This window comes from Sander lucioperca, chromosome 14, assembly GCF_008315115.2.
Source record: "Sander lucioperca isolate FBNREF2018 chromosome 14, SLUC_FBN_1.2, whole genome shotgun sequence".
Taxonomy (NCBI): Eukaryota; Metazoa; Chordata; class Actinopteri; order Perciformes; family Percidae; genus Sander; species Sander lucioperca.
The window spans coordinates 34,144,383-34,159,252 of NC_050186.1; the positions used below are offsets into that span (position 1 = coordinate 34,144,383).

Below are 14,870 nucleotides of genomic sequence, written 5' to 3' on the forward strand. Positions count from 1 at the left end.
CCCCACCACAAGGAGCTCTTTATTTCCCTTTATCTAATTGACTCTCGGCCCTTTTAATTGAGTTACTCTCCTCCAGCTTTAGCCGTGTTTTAGCTCACTTTTATCATTAGCAATTATACAGTAAAGATATATATTTTTATACAACGTCAACTGTGTTCTTTGCCCATCGTTTCACACTGTTTGGTCAATTCCGAACTTTGTCCCCCCTTTTACAATCTCACATTCCAACATGACGTTTTGCCACTTTGATTATACATGATGAGGACAGCTCACCGCACCATCATGGTCATACCAAGGCTACTTACCAAAAGTGTTGGGCAGTTACCAACACTGAGTTAACTGGTAACATATTGTGAAACATCAGTATTGTTGCTATGGGTAACCATGCGCATTGTGTGTTCACTCGGAAAAACTCATGCACACTAGCTCCGCTTCATGTCGGAGTGTGCTGTTGATGTTCCACAACGCACAGTACATAGAGCAGCTAATCACAGCTGCAAGAAAATCTAGATCAATTGTGGGTGGTGGTGAAGCAGTTCCAAGATCTCAGAAAACCAATGTGCATTACATATTTGAAAAACAATGTTTCTTTCTCTTTGTGAAGTGAAATTGGCAGTGACATGTCAAAGTCACAGTTTGAGTGACATCTCGGTTTAATAGATGTGAGGTGATTTACTCACTGCAAAAACGGTACACTATAATAATTAGTACATAATGCATATTATTAGTATGTAGTTTAGCATTGGGACACAGCTACATTAACCCATGTCTGTATTACATTATTTTTCCACTTGAATATGAATACCCCCTACTTCCTTGTATGTTTATGTACAGTATATCTTTCATCTGTATCTGTCTTATTTTCCTGTAATTTGTCTTTCTTTCATGAGCCAACAATGACCTTACAATATTCATTTTTATATTGTAAATACATACATTATTTAGACAATGTTATAAAACAGTCATCATGTATGGCAATATGAAGGCAAGGCAAGGCAGCTTTATTTGTATAGCATATTTTAGCACAGGGCAATTCAAAGTGCTTTGTATTGCTATGAAAGTTATAGTCACATTGCAATTTAAAGGAGCTGTACTGTATTCAGAACATAAATACTGTACAGCAGCAAACAAATATTTGTTATGTGAGGATACAGTGGAGTAATGGCGTCCGTGGAGCAGAGAATGAAGTGTATTGTAATCTGAGCTTCTCTGTTCTCTCTCTCTTTGGTGTGTTCCGTGCCATCTTCAGTTGGAGGAGCCGTCAGCTTTCATTTGGGCCGATTTGACTTGTTGAATTGGCCAGTGGGCAGTCGGACTCAATGAACAATCTGATTGGTGGAGTGCTAGCCCTTGACTAGCGAATCAGTGCACTTATGTTAAAACACTTACCGGAAATTACGAGCGGGATGAGCGTGATGAACACCTCTCAAAATCTGACGAAAATCTTTCAAACTGACCTTTGTCGATCAAAAAAACAAACAGATTCAGCAACTGTATGGCCTATTTCTCGCTTAAAATGTTTTCAGAAACACGTTTTTGGTGCACTATTTTCGTAAAATACGAGATCGTATTCTGAATGAGCTGCCATTATGGTCGGCTTTGAAATTTGGGAGAAGCCAGACCCACGTGACGTGTTCGTCATTTCCGGGTTTCATTTTTTGGGCAACGATACAGATTAGCGCCAACTGCTGTTATAGAGACGTATTACGTCTCGTGCATGCGCAGAACATACACTCAAATCGGCATCGCTTTGGTGTCGCTTTTTGGACCGACGGGAGCCGAATGATCAGTCCGTCTGCCTTTTCTGCTGACGGTCGGCCGTTGGGTTGGTGTGTCAGAGCCTTTCGTGCCTTGTGCGTTGGTATCTGACGCAGAGGGCTGTGACAAAGCGTCTTTTTAGACACGATGTTAGGCCTGCTGCTGCTGCTGCTAGATAGCTCTCTGTCTCTGCTCTCCCCCTTCCCTCTGTCATTAATTGCAGGAGTGAAGCCTGGTGTGCGGGAGTCAGGGTTCCAGCTGCAGCTCATTCACCACAATCACCTCAGCTTTAAATAGGCTACCCCAGTCAACGTTCCACTTATCGTCAGATCATAGTCAAGATGACCATGTTAGTCTAGCTGCTGACTTCACCAGTTTGTATTAAGCTCTTGTGTGTTTTGCTCACTCTGATTTGTTCTGTTTTTGCCACAGCTCTTGGAACCTGACTCCTGCTGCCACTTCACTCCTGCTATCCACCATTCCTGCCGTCCTCCATTCCGGCCATCCCCATTCCTGCTCTCCACATTGGATCTCAGGATTATTGGACACGGACCTTGGATATTACGGTACCACTCCCGCTCTGTACCCTGGATCTGATATCATTGGATTTTGACTTTGCTTTTCCGGTTGCTTTTGATCTTGGACATTTGCAATAAACCTGTTGAACTTCCATTTGGCTCTGTGTTATTGTCTGCACTTGGGTTCAACCTTAGTTTCACTCATAACACACGAGTCTGCGAGAGCCATGTGGAGGCAAACGCGTATTCCAAGTACAGCCCCTTTTTAAATAGATTTGTATTAATAAATAATAATGTTCACAATAAAACTGTCTGGCTGCACATACCGAGGCGGTTGCTATGGAACGGAGGTAACGTTAGCTTACACTAGCAGCTAGCATAGGCTATTTCTTTTACTTAAAGCTATAGTGCGTAGTTTCTGTCGCCCCCATGAGAACTCTAAGTAATGACAACAAAACTGTCGGCGTGTCCACGTGATACAAGCCTTCCATGATCGTACACCTCCCCCTCCACACTGTTGCTAGTAGCCAAGGAGTACACAGAGGATTAAAAAAACATGGACTCTTCAGAAGAGGTCATTATCTTCACTCAAGTTTCTAAGCGTAAAAGTCGCCGGACCACACAATCTTCTGAACATAGCCATACTGAGAAATAAAGAGAGTTGTGTGGAGCTGATAGTCTTAATTAGCTTTGTAGCAACTCATTTGGCAATGCAATGGCTTGAATGTAACGGACGTTCATTAATATCAAAAAGTTATGCACTAAAGCTTTGAAGCTAAAGAGTTTGAAGTCACTCTAATATTGCATTCCATTTACCTTAGAACTCTGAAGCCGGAGCTGGGAATGACGTCACACCCGAGTTTAATGCGTTCCATTTACAAGTCGGATTTTTCATTGTCGGGTAGCTCTAGCTAGGTTAGCCATTGTTAGCAATACCAGTTAATAACAACGGATTACGTTTTTTGTGCATAAAAACAGCGTAACCACATGTCCTCAGATAGAAGATGGACAGGACTGTGTGAACGACTGATTTAATGAGACACTAATATAAGACAGAAGTGCTTATAACTGTATTTTACTACAGCTTTCACAACTGTTGATGCACGGGGCAGCCATGTTAGATTTTAAACTCGGGGTACGGTGAGGTTGTCCTAGTTCCGAGCTCAGAAATTCGAGGTCAGGGGGCGTGTTTCCGACTTTGACCTCAGAAAATCTGACTTCCAAGTACAAATGGAACACACTATAAAACACAAACTAACTAACCGACCGAGGCAGCAGTAGAACAGCAACTCCGGTGTTCTACGAGGTGAAATGGCTGTTTCTGTCAATGGAGTCTGCCGGCTTTGAAGAGAGCATAAAAAACTGCTTCAGTTCCCCGCCTTAGGGGAAGTGGACACTTAAGTTGAGCTACCTGTTTTATAATGTGATAGAGCCTACACCAGTTTTTACATACATGCCTGATATCTCTCTGTCCTACAAGCAACCTACTGTGTGTTCTGTACAGGAATGAACAAATCCTCAAGACCAGCTCCTCAAGCTGAACTGAATGTACTGAAAAACTGGTGTCACCAACAAAAAACAGGTAGCTTTTTGCACTAGAGCTCCCCTCACTGGTGACAAAATGCTCTGACATTCAGATAACAGCTCAAGCCTCGATATTCTGTTTGTCCCTAACTGCTTAATGAAAGATAGGAAAAACTACAGACACATTTATGACTGTTGTTGAGTTCTTAGCTTTAGAAAGAAGGCTTATATAGGCTAACTGAACGTAATTAAAATCCAAGACCGAACTGAAGGCTGTCAGAAGCAGCCCCTTCATGTTTCAATATGTTTCAACAAAGTGCTTGTTGGATCGTCTAACAGCATCTGAATCCCCTTTTCTGACGGCGGAATCAGGAGGGATTGCAGCTGACAATTTGTGCAACTTTCTGAAACAGACAATTTCACATTTGTGTGACCAGTCTTGTTGAGATTTCACAAACATTCTGACTTTTTTCCCGCTCCCTTAGTGGTATTAACAGAAAAGACGCTGTCGCAGACAGCAATTCTACACACAGTGGCATTAAAAAATTAGAATAATTGTAACCCTAGCTTCTTCTGGAGATGTCAGCCATATCTCATGGTCTTCATTAGCAGATGGAATTTGTCGTGGAAACACAAAGTCAATGATTGCAAATCTTTGAACTGAATGAAATGAACTGCATTCAGTAAATTACCTCATTTCTATTATATAGTACATAAAGCAAGTTCGTTGTATAAAACTACACATGTGTGAACATAGTGATACTGCTATTGTGTAAAAATCCTTTCCTTTCTCTTGGGATAAATTGACACTTGTTCAATCATTCACCACTAACATAAATAATTTTGGTGAATGAACATGTACACAATTTGGTGTAATTAACATGATGTTAATGATGTGGTGACATGTCAGATTACAGTTTTTCAGGGAAAACACTACAGGTATGAGGCAGAGCATGACATAGACCAGAGACGGTTTAGTGCCATGGATGTATTAAGAGAACCGAGATGCCCCAACTCGAGCTAGCTAGTTTCCTGTATCTGTGTCACGTGGGCTCCGCCACGGCCACGCCTCTTTAGGAGACTAGCCTAGCGGCAGGTCCGAGTGTATTGATTCCAACGAAAGAAGTAAACGTGAACACAGATTATGAGCCATCTTTTTGCCCCATCGTCACCAAAGTAGATAGTGGACCCATTTCTCACAGGCCACATGTCTCCAGAACATTCTGACACTAAAATGGCATTTTTCCGACGGACACGTCGTAACTTTGTCTGAGACCTGTTTCTGTCTCAGGACGGAACTATCGCGAGATCTGGCAACCCAGAGAAGCTAACGTCAGCTAACGTTCGTGAACGTCCTAACAAAACTAATCTCCATGATGCTAAATATGTCTTTTAGCTGTGTAAATATCTAACGTTAGCAAAAGAACATATTAAGAAATTATTCAAACATCTATCATCCGCAAGACGTTCACTGCACGTTCAAACGAGGCCACGACGTTTTAGGAGACAGGAAGCGTGTACTGTTTCATACCATTGGCGATGCTTGAAATGCGCTATCTTTAGAGCCCCTGCACACTGGCTGCGTGGCGTGAGCGTGTCAGCTGCGTGGCGTATCCTTTTTTATTTCGGCTCCCATGTTAACAGGTTAGAGCTTACACACTGCCTGCGTGACACGCACGTCTCAGACGCAGCTCGAGCCGCGGCGAAAACGCGCACATGCTAGAAATAGGACCGACGCCTATTTTTCACGTGACACGCAAGTGTGTTGGAAGCGTTCCATGCAACATAGAATACGAAAAGATGTTTATGTGTCATTTTGACACAAATACATTTATTCCATGACATTTTGATGTTTGAAAGTCTCTAGGTTTTGACATAAATGCAGATATAAATTTAATTATTTAAATTAATATATAATTATCGATTTTTAAATATTGCACCTGTCAATACAGAACAAAATATTCTGTAGCCTATTTTGCCATCAATACTGCCGACGTTGTCTTTGCTGTAATCAAATCAGTATATATTTATGTTTAACATGAAGTATACTACTGCTTGAGTGCAGTACATTTCCACAACTCTCTCCCCATATGTCGAACAAGGGTGATCCAACAGCAGCAGCAGCAGCGCCGCGTCAGACACGTTTCTGGTGTGCAAAGACATAGAAAACGCCACGCAGCCGCCACGCAACAGAAACGCCACGCTCACACCACGCAGGCAGTGTGCAGGAGGCCTTAGTATAAAGGATCTTTGCTTAAACTGAGAGTAAACTGCTCTGACATAGATTTCACAAATCAGGACAGAAGTTGATCATTCATAGCTCTGTACTGCACTGCCCTCCTGTGGTCTATCCGCTACAGTGCCGCGCTCCTGTAAGAATCTCCACCTCTTCTTGTTAATGATGACGATGCCTGCAGTAGTGTGCAGAAAGCACCAGGAGTTTAAACTATTGCACAGCAATTGTCACACTCAGAGAGTTACGCACATTCACGCCAGACAGTTGGTCAGAACGACAGTCTCATACGGTTGTTAGGCTTTTTTTTTTTACATTTTTGACTTGTCATCGTAGGAGAAACACAGGTGTTATTTATAACATTAAAGAATAACATATTGTTTTTGTGTCTAAGTGACTGATGGGAACAACTATCTTTGAAATTGGTCCGGTATTAAGCAAGACTGCTGCAGTCGGCAGCGGCAAAACAAGCTACAATGCAATTGCACGCCTTCAATTTACGTCCACAAAATGTGCTTGTCTTGCTACTGACAGGCTCAGATTTGTGTTCCAAGTGTCTGACAACATTATAGAAAGGATCCCTACAGAGATAGATCTTTTTGTTAAAGAGTAAGATCCTTTTTGTTTATGAAACATCCCCTTAATGGCTATTTCACCAGACGCCATTTAAATAAACAGTAATTTTAAAGTGCTCATGTTGTGCTTTTTTCCCTTTACCTTTATAGTGTTATATATCTTTTTTGTGCATGTTATAGGTTTACAAAGTGAAAAAGCCCAAAGTCCCCCCCAAAGGGACTTACCATCTCCAACAGAAAACACTGTTCACAAACTGCTCCAAACAGCTCTATTGTAGTCCAGCCTTTACTTCAGAGACAAACGTGGTCACTTTGTAACACACGTTATGATGCTCACCAGTGTGCTAGCATGGCATGCCCTCATACTCTGCTTCTGACTGGCTAGTAGTCCTTACCTAGCTACTGCACATGTGCGACTCCAAACAAAGATGGAACAGAAGTGAGATGTCTCACTCTGTAGCTAAAACAGAGAGCTCAACACACAGGGTGAAAAGAGGAGCTGCAGCAATGTGAAGTACAACTAAAATATGGTGTTTTTTGAAAATTAAACCATCTAAACTTATTCTGGTACAACCTCTAAATACATATATTTAGATTCTGAAAATGAGCATAATATGAGCACTTAAATCATTGTAAAGTACGGTTTATTCAAAGTCGACAGAAACAAAATAAGACAGTCAAAGGCCGTCTTGGTTCGTCTTTCCACTGTTCCAACAATGGTTGAGATAAACCCATAATTCAGTTATTTACATATACAAACAATGCTGGCTCTATACTTGTTAAAAGTATTGTTTCTTTTAAATGGAGTCTGGCTAAACAAAAGGCTCTTACTTTTAACAAAAAGGCCATTCTCTGGAGGGATCCGGTTCATAATGTTGTCAGACACTTAGAATAATAATCTGAGCCTGGCAGTGGCATGAACAGCACTTTTAGTGGACGAAAGTGATGATGCACATTTGCCTCATATATTATATTGCAGCCCGGTATGCGGCTGCCGGTTACAGAGTTCTCGCTCAATACTGGACCAATTTCCAAGATTATTGTTCACATTAGTCACTTAGGCTACGTTCACACCGCAAGTCTTAATGCTTAATTCGGATATTTTGCTCAGATCCGATTTTTTGTTTGGCTGTTCACATGACCTTTTAAAATGTGGCCTATATCATATTCCAGTGTGAACTGTTTGCGGTTTCTAACTGATTCGCATGCGCAAAAGAACAATAACAATGACATCAGATGCAGCACGCTGTTGCACTAAAGTTAGGGAGGTTATGGAGGAAGTAAGCATTTTCGCTTTTATTTCAAAATGTTTGTGAAATGGCAGCCGTAACATTAATGAGCAGGTGCTGAGGAGGAGAAGAATGAAGAGAAAGAGAGCTTGATCCTTCTAGTTTCGATTGAATTGAAGTATCTCCCCATACACTAATTAGGTCTAACACCTCACTCTCTCTCCATTGACTTGCTCCATCGCTGTTCTCCATTTTGTAGGCCTAGTCAAGTTTTGAATTTTACTGTCTAGGGCTAACTAACGCCGGCGCATAATTGTGACAAATGTCGATATAGATTGACGTAAAAGTCGCATCAAATCCGCCTTGGTTGTTCACACTGCGGCCGCATTAAAAAAAAAATCAGACCTGGGTCTGATTCAGGACCACATATGGAAGTGGTCTAAATCTGATTTCAAAAAAATCAGATCTGGGCAAGATCTGAGGGTTCACACTACTTCTGAAGAAGTCTGACCTGGTCACTTGACTCCAAAAATAATCAGATTTGGGCCACTTTTGCCTGCAGTCTGGACGTAGCCTTAGACGTAAATGCATGGGAAAATAGGGTCCAGGTTGAAAATGAAATTACCTTTTAAAGATGGCTCTGTTGTATTTGAGCGTCCCAGTGAGCTATGACAGTGTGACAGTGAACTAGCATACACAAAGGACTCTGACACTGAAGCAGTAACATGGAATTCAGCCTCATTTTCACCCTTTAAGAGTGCGTCCCTTTCTCCATGCACATTGCATTGTGCCAGAAACCCCCCAACTCTTCAGCAAGGAAATTGAAAACAATATTCCAGTAAAAATTCAACAGGCCTATAGTTTTAAACAAGAGATTCTCTTTTCTTTGGCTTTGCAGAGAAGGGGTTTAAAACCAAACTTAAAACATTTGTGTTAAGAGATATTTACAGAAATGACTTTCTGAATAACAGAATTTGTCATAGTGGGGACTTGGGCTCATAATCTCAGTATTATTTGTCAAAAACTGTAACTGGGAGTACAACGATCTGGTACAAGTTCAGTAAGTTATGGGTTTGACTGCCGTTCCAGGGCACTTTCACGGGTAGAAGGTTGTGAAAACACGAGTTGCGCCAAGAGACCCCATGGTGTAGCATGGCTATATTTAGACCAGGGTTTAAAGTTGACATGTTTATCTCATTTTATAGAAATCATTTATAATTCACATGACTCTTCCTCTAGTTTTCATTCTTTTTTTTTTTTTTTTTTTATAGTATTTTGTTGTTTAAAGTTTCTGACTGGGAGGTCACAAAAAATAACCCATGTAAACCATTACAAGCATAAGGTTTTTTTTTTAATTAGATTTTTAAATATGTGGTTGTTTATTTTTCCACTTTATATTTAAGCATTTTTATTTACATTGAAATGTGCTTTATAAGACCATTGTTTTATGTTTTAATATCTAAAATATAAAGTTGTGTGTAAGGTATTTTATTTTATTTATTTTTATATCTCAGTTGAAGGTTAAGAGGAAGTTACAGTAAACCATAGAGCTTTTATTGTGACGGGGAAAACGGAAGTGGTCCTTTGACTATGTTATGGTTGAATAAAGTGAGACGTGCAGTGCCCTTTCTTTAACTGTCTATGGCAGTGCCGTCTTGATCTGGCATTGGAAGCCCGTGTTTCTTTATTTTATAGTTAAACCTGAGTCTAAGGCAATATAATAAACTCTCGGTTACTGGTGTATGAATGTTAAAGAAAAGACCTTAGTGAGGTCAGCCAGAAGGGGCGCTGTTGTCACTTCTGCTCCCGGGAACCAAATAAGGAAATGACGTGCTGCAGAGCAGACGTGCGGGTTCTCAAATAGACAACTGAAACAGACTGACACTTACACCGGGACCGGGTTTGTGAGAGGCAGAGGAGGGTGAGGGGACCTGGCGCGGACACAATACGAGGTTAGCGTTATTATAAAGAATCACTTTTATGAAGTTTAGACACCGGAGTTAGTCTTTTACCCTGGAAACAGAGCGGTCGCCGGCTAAGTAGCTGCATGGCTAAAACTACAACATCAAACGTTAACTTGGCACGTGCAGGGCCTTTTTTAGCGTCACAAGTAACGTTAATAAACATTATGGAAATTAATTCAGAAACAAACAGTTATCAATTTAAAACTCAACTGGGTGGGGGGAACGACCAGCATGTATAAAGTTTAATTTTGAAAGTAACATGGATAATGATTTAGTATTAATAGCTTATAATTCTACAAATTAGTTAAATGTCTCATATTTTAAAGGTTCCGCCCCATTTAGCTAGGCTAACTTACAACTTTAACTTTCAACGTGCAAGTGGGCACGACGTTCTCTGTCCTTTGAGCTATAATGGCAGCTATAGCTAAGTTATTACTTTCAGTATGTATTGAGCAGTGCGTAAAATACATGTAATACCTTCAGTATATTAGAAGAGTCGTGCTAACTTATATGGTGTAACTTTAGGAGGCATGCGTCTGTGTTATTTTGTATAATTCAATTTCACATGGGCTGGGGTAATGTATTAAAGTCTCTCAGTTGTGTGATGTATTATATAGACTTCCTAATCAAGTTGGTCATAAACAACTGTGTGCCACATCTGAAATCATTTGAAATCTTTGAAAAGCCATTATAAATCCAGCTAGCTAGTATGGCAGACTTGATGAAGTGTGTATCTCCCAGCCTCTCATTCATTCTGCCTGTGCTCTCTGGGATGTTGGTCAGAGGAAAAGTATTCCCTCTGCCTGGTCACAAGATGGGTGCTGACAGCTGAACTACTGCAACGCGTTGCCAGATTTGGCATGTGTTGTGTCCAACACTGAATACTGTAAAACACATTTGCCTTTTACCTTTTTAAAAGCAGAGAGGTCTTTTTTAGGCTTGAGTATCGTTCTTTCGTTCGATTCTGATTTGCCATTCTGCTTATCGAGCAGTGAAGGTGAAAGCAACTTTCCATTTAGGCATAATATTCACAATTCACTTCATAGGGTTTTTGGAACCTGTAAATAATTAATACAGTTTAATTTGGTTGCTGTTATTCAAATAATCTGTTCATTTTTATTTATTTTTTTTATTCACTGTAACTAACCCCACCAAAATGTCCCAGGGTTTATACACAATCAACCAGTTGCCTGAAAAAGTGATCCAAACTGAGCTAAGGTTTCTGTTCTTCTGGTCAATGAGTCTCCACACTTTGATTACCGCGACAGAATCATATTTTTATTTCAAAAAAAGTTTTTTTTTTTATATACAAGTAGCGAATAGTAGTTTGTGTACAATGAGTGAACAGTGTTATCTGTGCAGGATGGGGGACATAACAGAAGTTGAGACAAGATTCTACTCCAAAGCAGAGGACTACTGGAGGGAGGTCCCCCCCACAGTGGATGGCATGCTGGGAGGCTACGGCAGCATCTCCAGCATCGATATCAATGGATCCAAGGCTTTCCTGCAGAAGTTCCTTGGTGTAAGGAACTTTGTAACCATGTCAGACAGCAATTCTTCCATTAAAATTGTTATTGTGAATCAATCGTACAAAGTTTAAATGTAGACACTTTACATTTAAACTTTGTATTTTATCAGTCGTGAATCTGTCACCCCCGTAAATGCCCCTATTTTGCAACGATGTTTCAATAATTCCCGTCCACCCAGTGCGCGTGTAGTGTGTCAGAAACGTTTTTTGTCCAAACATACCCACTCACTTTAATCTGTGCAGCTGTGGGCATGGCTCCATCTCAACTGTCAGTTATTTTAGTAATAAAGTATTCTACCCATTATTCCAATGTTTAAAGTGCTCATATTATGCTCATTTTCAAGTTCATGGCTATTGTTCAATTATGTTAGGAACATTTCAGTTACAATACCAATTTAGCTTGGATATGGAAGAGATTCAACAGTAGTACAATGTTCCCTCTAACCTGCTGCATTCTTAAAAGTGTCAATGTTTACATTAAGAACTGACCCCAAAGCAGTTACATTGATGTTATTTTTATTTAACATGAACGCACAATAAAGTGCAGCTCTACAGACTACGTGACATTTCATTCAGATATCTGGAGGTGACAAAGGGACCCCTTAGAAAATGACATTGAAGGGTTATTTATGACATAGTTGGTACCAATGGATTCCTTAGGTCTTCTTGTTTTCTATGAAACAAAGATCGATTCTTGGATTTTATGAATTGATTTTTTTTTTTTTTTTTTTAAACCCAGCCCTAGCATTAAAGTGAACTTGTTTGAGTTGGCTCTGTGTAATGGATGAGTAAACTGAATGTTTTCTGCTGAGCTGCTGTAGCATTGACACCGTGCTATTGTGGTAAGCTAGTTCGACTTTACAATAGACACACTAGTACAGAGTTTTCGGGGGGTTTTTTTGCAGCTTGCAATTATCCCAAACTTTCTGTCGTTTTCTCCGCCTGTCTCTTCTCTTAGCCCCTTATGTATTTTCACTCTCTTCCTCCATTTTGTAATCTGTAATTCGTAAGGCTGTGTATTGGCAAGAATCTGGCGATACGATACGTATCACGATACGTGGGTCATGATTCAATATATTGCAGTATATTTCGATACTGTGCGTAAGGCGATATATTGGGATTTAAAGTAGAATTTTAGAAAAACTAACATTAAAAAAAAGACATGATGTGCATAAAAGTCAAAGACGTTTACTTTAGGTAAACAATTCAGTACACAGCAAATCAAACTGCCAGTTTGGGATTGTGGTTCCCAGGTTCTTAGTGAGCTAATGTTTAGATGCTAAAGTAGGCCAAAGTTCAGCCATAGCTACATTGTTAGCTTCTAGCAAAAAGTCAGGCACTGCTAGGTACTGTTAGGCAAGGACACTAGTGGTGCGTCTCAGCATAGCCATCTAGTGGTAGGGGGGTTTAAACACAACATAAACGTAAACCACTGTCTTACATGAATATTTTAGCACGTAAAAAAAAAAAAATAAATAATACAGTATTGCAAAATAAAATATCGCGGTACTCAAGTGTATGGATTTTTTCTTACACCCCTAGTAATTCGTCAGTCTTCACGGTAGGGCTGCCACCTCTTAGTCGATTAGTCGACTAATCGGTCGTTTTGGTCTTTGTCGACAAAGATTTCTTTAGTTGAGTCATTTTTTATGCTTATTCATGCTTAATTACTCATTTCCAAGAAACTTATGAGCACATTTCTGGTAAGCACAAGATTTAAAGTGGTGCTTTTGCAGGATTAATTGTGGAGAAACTCAGTTTTACAGATGGTTCATTAACTACATTTATATTGTGCTTTTCTAGTCTTAATCACCTCTCAAAGAGCACAGCTCTGTCGATTACATCAACTAATCGATTAATCGACAAAAAGAAACAAAAAAAACAAAAAGTGTTAATCGACGAAGAATTTCTTTAGTCGAGGACAGCCCTACTTCACGGCATGTGTCCACAGCAGCATAAAGCCGCCGTGCGACAGTAATAATCATCCGTGCGGAAACACAGTGAGCCGTATGACGTTAGTTGCATTGATTAAACAAAGCTTTGAGGCAAAGAATTTTGCCTCCGTGATTTTTAGCAATTGAAATTATTTGAGTTACTCGAAGAATGGTTTCAGCCCTAACCATGACCTGAACTGAAGCGTTACCGGGCGGTTTTAATCACCCGCTGCAGAGCCCTCCTGTCCTGGGCCGTGCACACCCCATGCCAGTTTGTAACGTTTCCAGTCAGGATGCTTTCTGTTGCTCCTCTGTAAAAGTTTCTGTGCTGTTTCACAATGACAGAAGCAGCTTGGGTCACAGCTTTTATTCACCAGTGACCTCCTGTGTGTTTTTTGCCATTGAAGGAAGGGGAAGGGAAGACGAGCGCAGGCTGTGCTCTGGACTGTGGAGCAGGCATCGGGAGGATCACCAAACGTTTACTGCTGCCTCTGTTCAAGACCGTGGACCTAGTGGATGTGACGCAGGAGTTCCTGGACAAAGCCAAGACATACCTGGGCGAGGAGGGCAACCGAGTGGGGAGGTACCTTTGCAGCGGCCTGCAGGACTTTGTACCAGAAAGTGGACGCTATGATGTCATCTGGATCCAGTGGGTCATTGGTGAGTCTGCCACAACGTACCAACAATGTAACCCGAGTACCCAGGTACCCTTGCAGTATCTTGCTCAAACATAGTTAGTCATCAGAAGAGTTAAAGTGCCCATATTATGAAAAAAACACTTTTTCTGGGATTTGGGGTGTTCTTTTGTGTCTCTGGTGCTTCCACACACATACAAACTTTGAAAAAAATCCATCCATGGTGTTTAGAGTGAGATACAGTTTCTGAATGTGTCCTGCCTTCAGTCTCTGGGTGAGCTGTTCAAAATCGGCACGGCTTGTGACGTCACAAGCCGAAACGAGCAGGCTAACCGCAACCATTAGCTCGTAGCATTAGCATGCTAACGCTAATGCTAACGCTAGCATGCTAACGCTAGCATGCTACCTCGTTCTCAATAGCAAAGCACTGCTACAACACACAAAAGTTCACCATAATCTACAAAACAACTACTTACATGTGCGCCCTCATTTAGAAGTCTCCCAGCTAACCCTGCCTTGTAACTGCCTTGACCGAAGTTGTAGAAACAGCCTTTCTTTTACTGTCTATGGAGCTAGCTAGCTGACATGATCTACATCTGAGCTACTGCGCATGTGCAGTGCAATCAAAGATAGTACAGAAGAAGAAGAAAAGAGGTCTCACTCTGTAGCTAAAACAGAGACCAGCTGAAAAGAGGATCTGCAGCAGTGAGAGAGAGCGGTGCAGTACAATAAAAATATGGTGTTTTTTGAAAATTAAACCATGTAAACCTATTCTGGTACAACCTTAAAATACAATTATGAACCTGAAAATGAGCATAATATGGCTGCTTTAAGGCAGCTTGGTAGTAGGGCTGGGCGATATATCGATATTATATCTATATCGTGATATGAGACTAGATATCGTCTTAGATTTTGGATATCGTAATATTGTGATATGACATAAGTGCTGTCTTTTCCTGGTTTTAAAGGCTG

General features: G+C 40.7%; 1 protein-coding gene and 1 long non-coding RNA gene across 2 annotated transcripts in view; one reads left to right on the forward strand and one right to left on the reverse strand.

Annotated features, from left to right (window-relative positions):
* Positions 1-1,725: 1,725 nt before the first annotated feature.
* LOC116041427 lies at positions 1,726-12,319 on the reverse strand. Its single transcript, XR_004102952.2, has 3 exons — positions 12,306-12,319; positions 9,066-9,070; positions 1,726-1,850 (listed from the first exon to the last, which is right to left on the reverse strand). It is a non-coding gene; the product is annotated as an uncharacterized LOC116041427 (long non-coding RNA).
* ntmt1 (N-terminal Xaa-Pro-Lys N-methyltransferase 1) overlaps positions 9,615-14,870 on the forward strand; it is a 6,826-nt gene continuing 1,570 nt past the window's right edge. Inside the window, exons 1-3 of the mRNA XM_031287314.2 lie at positions 9,615-9,789; positions 11,164-11,323; positions 13,671-13,923. Of these exons, the coding sequence (XP_031143174.1) occupies positions 11,165-11,323; positions 13,671-13,923 (412 nt within the window). The 5' untranslated portion in view covers positions 9,615-9,789; position 11,164. The remainder of the gene's footprint in view (positions 9,790-11,163; positions 11,324-13,670; positions 13,924-14,870) is intronic.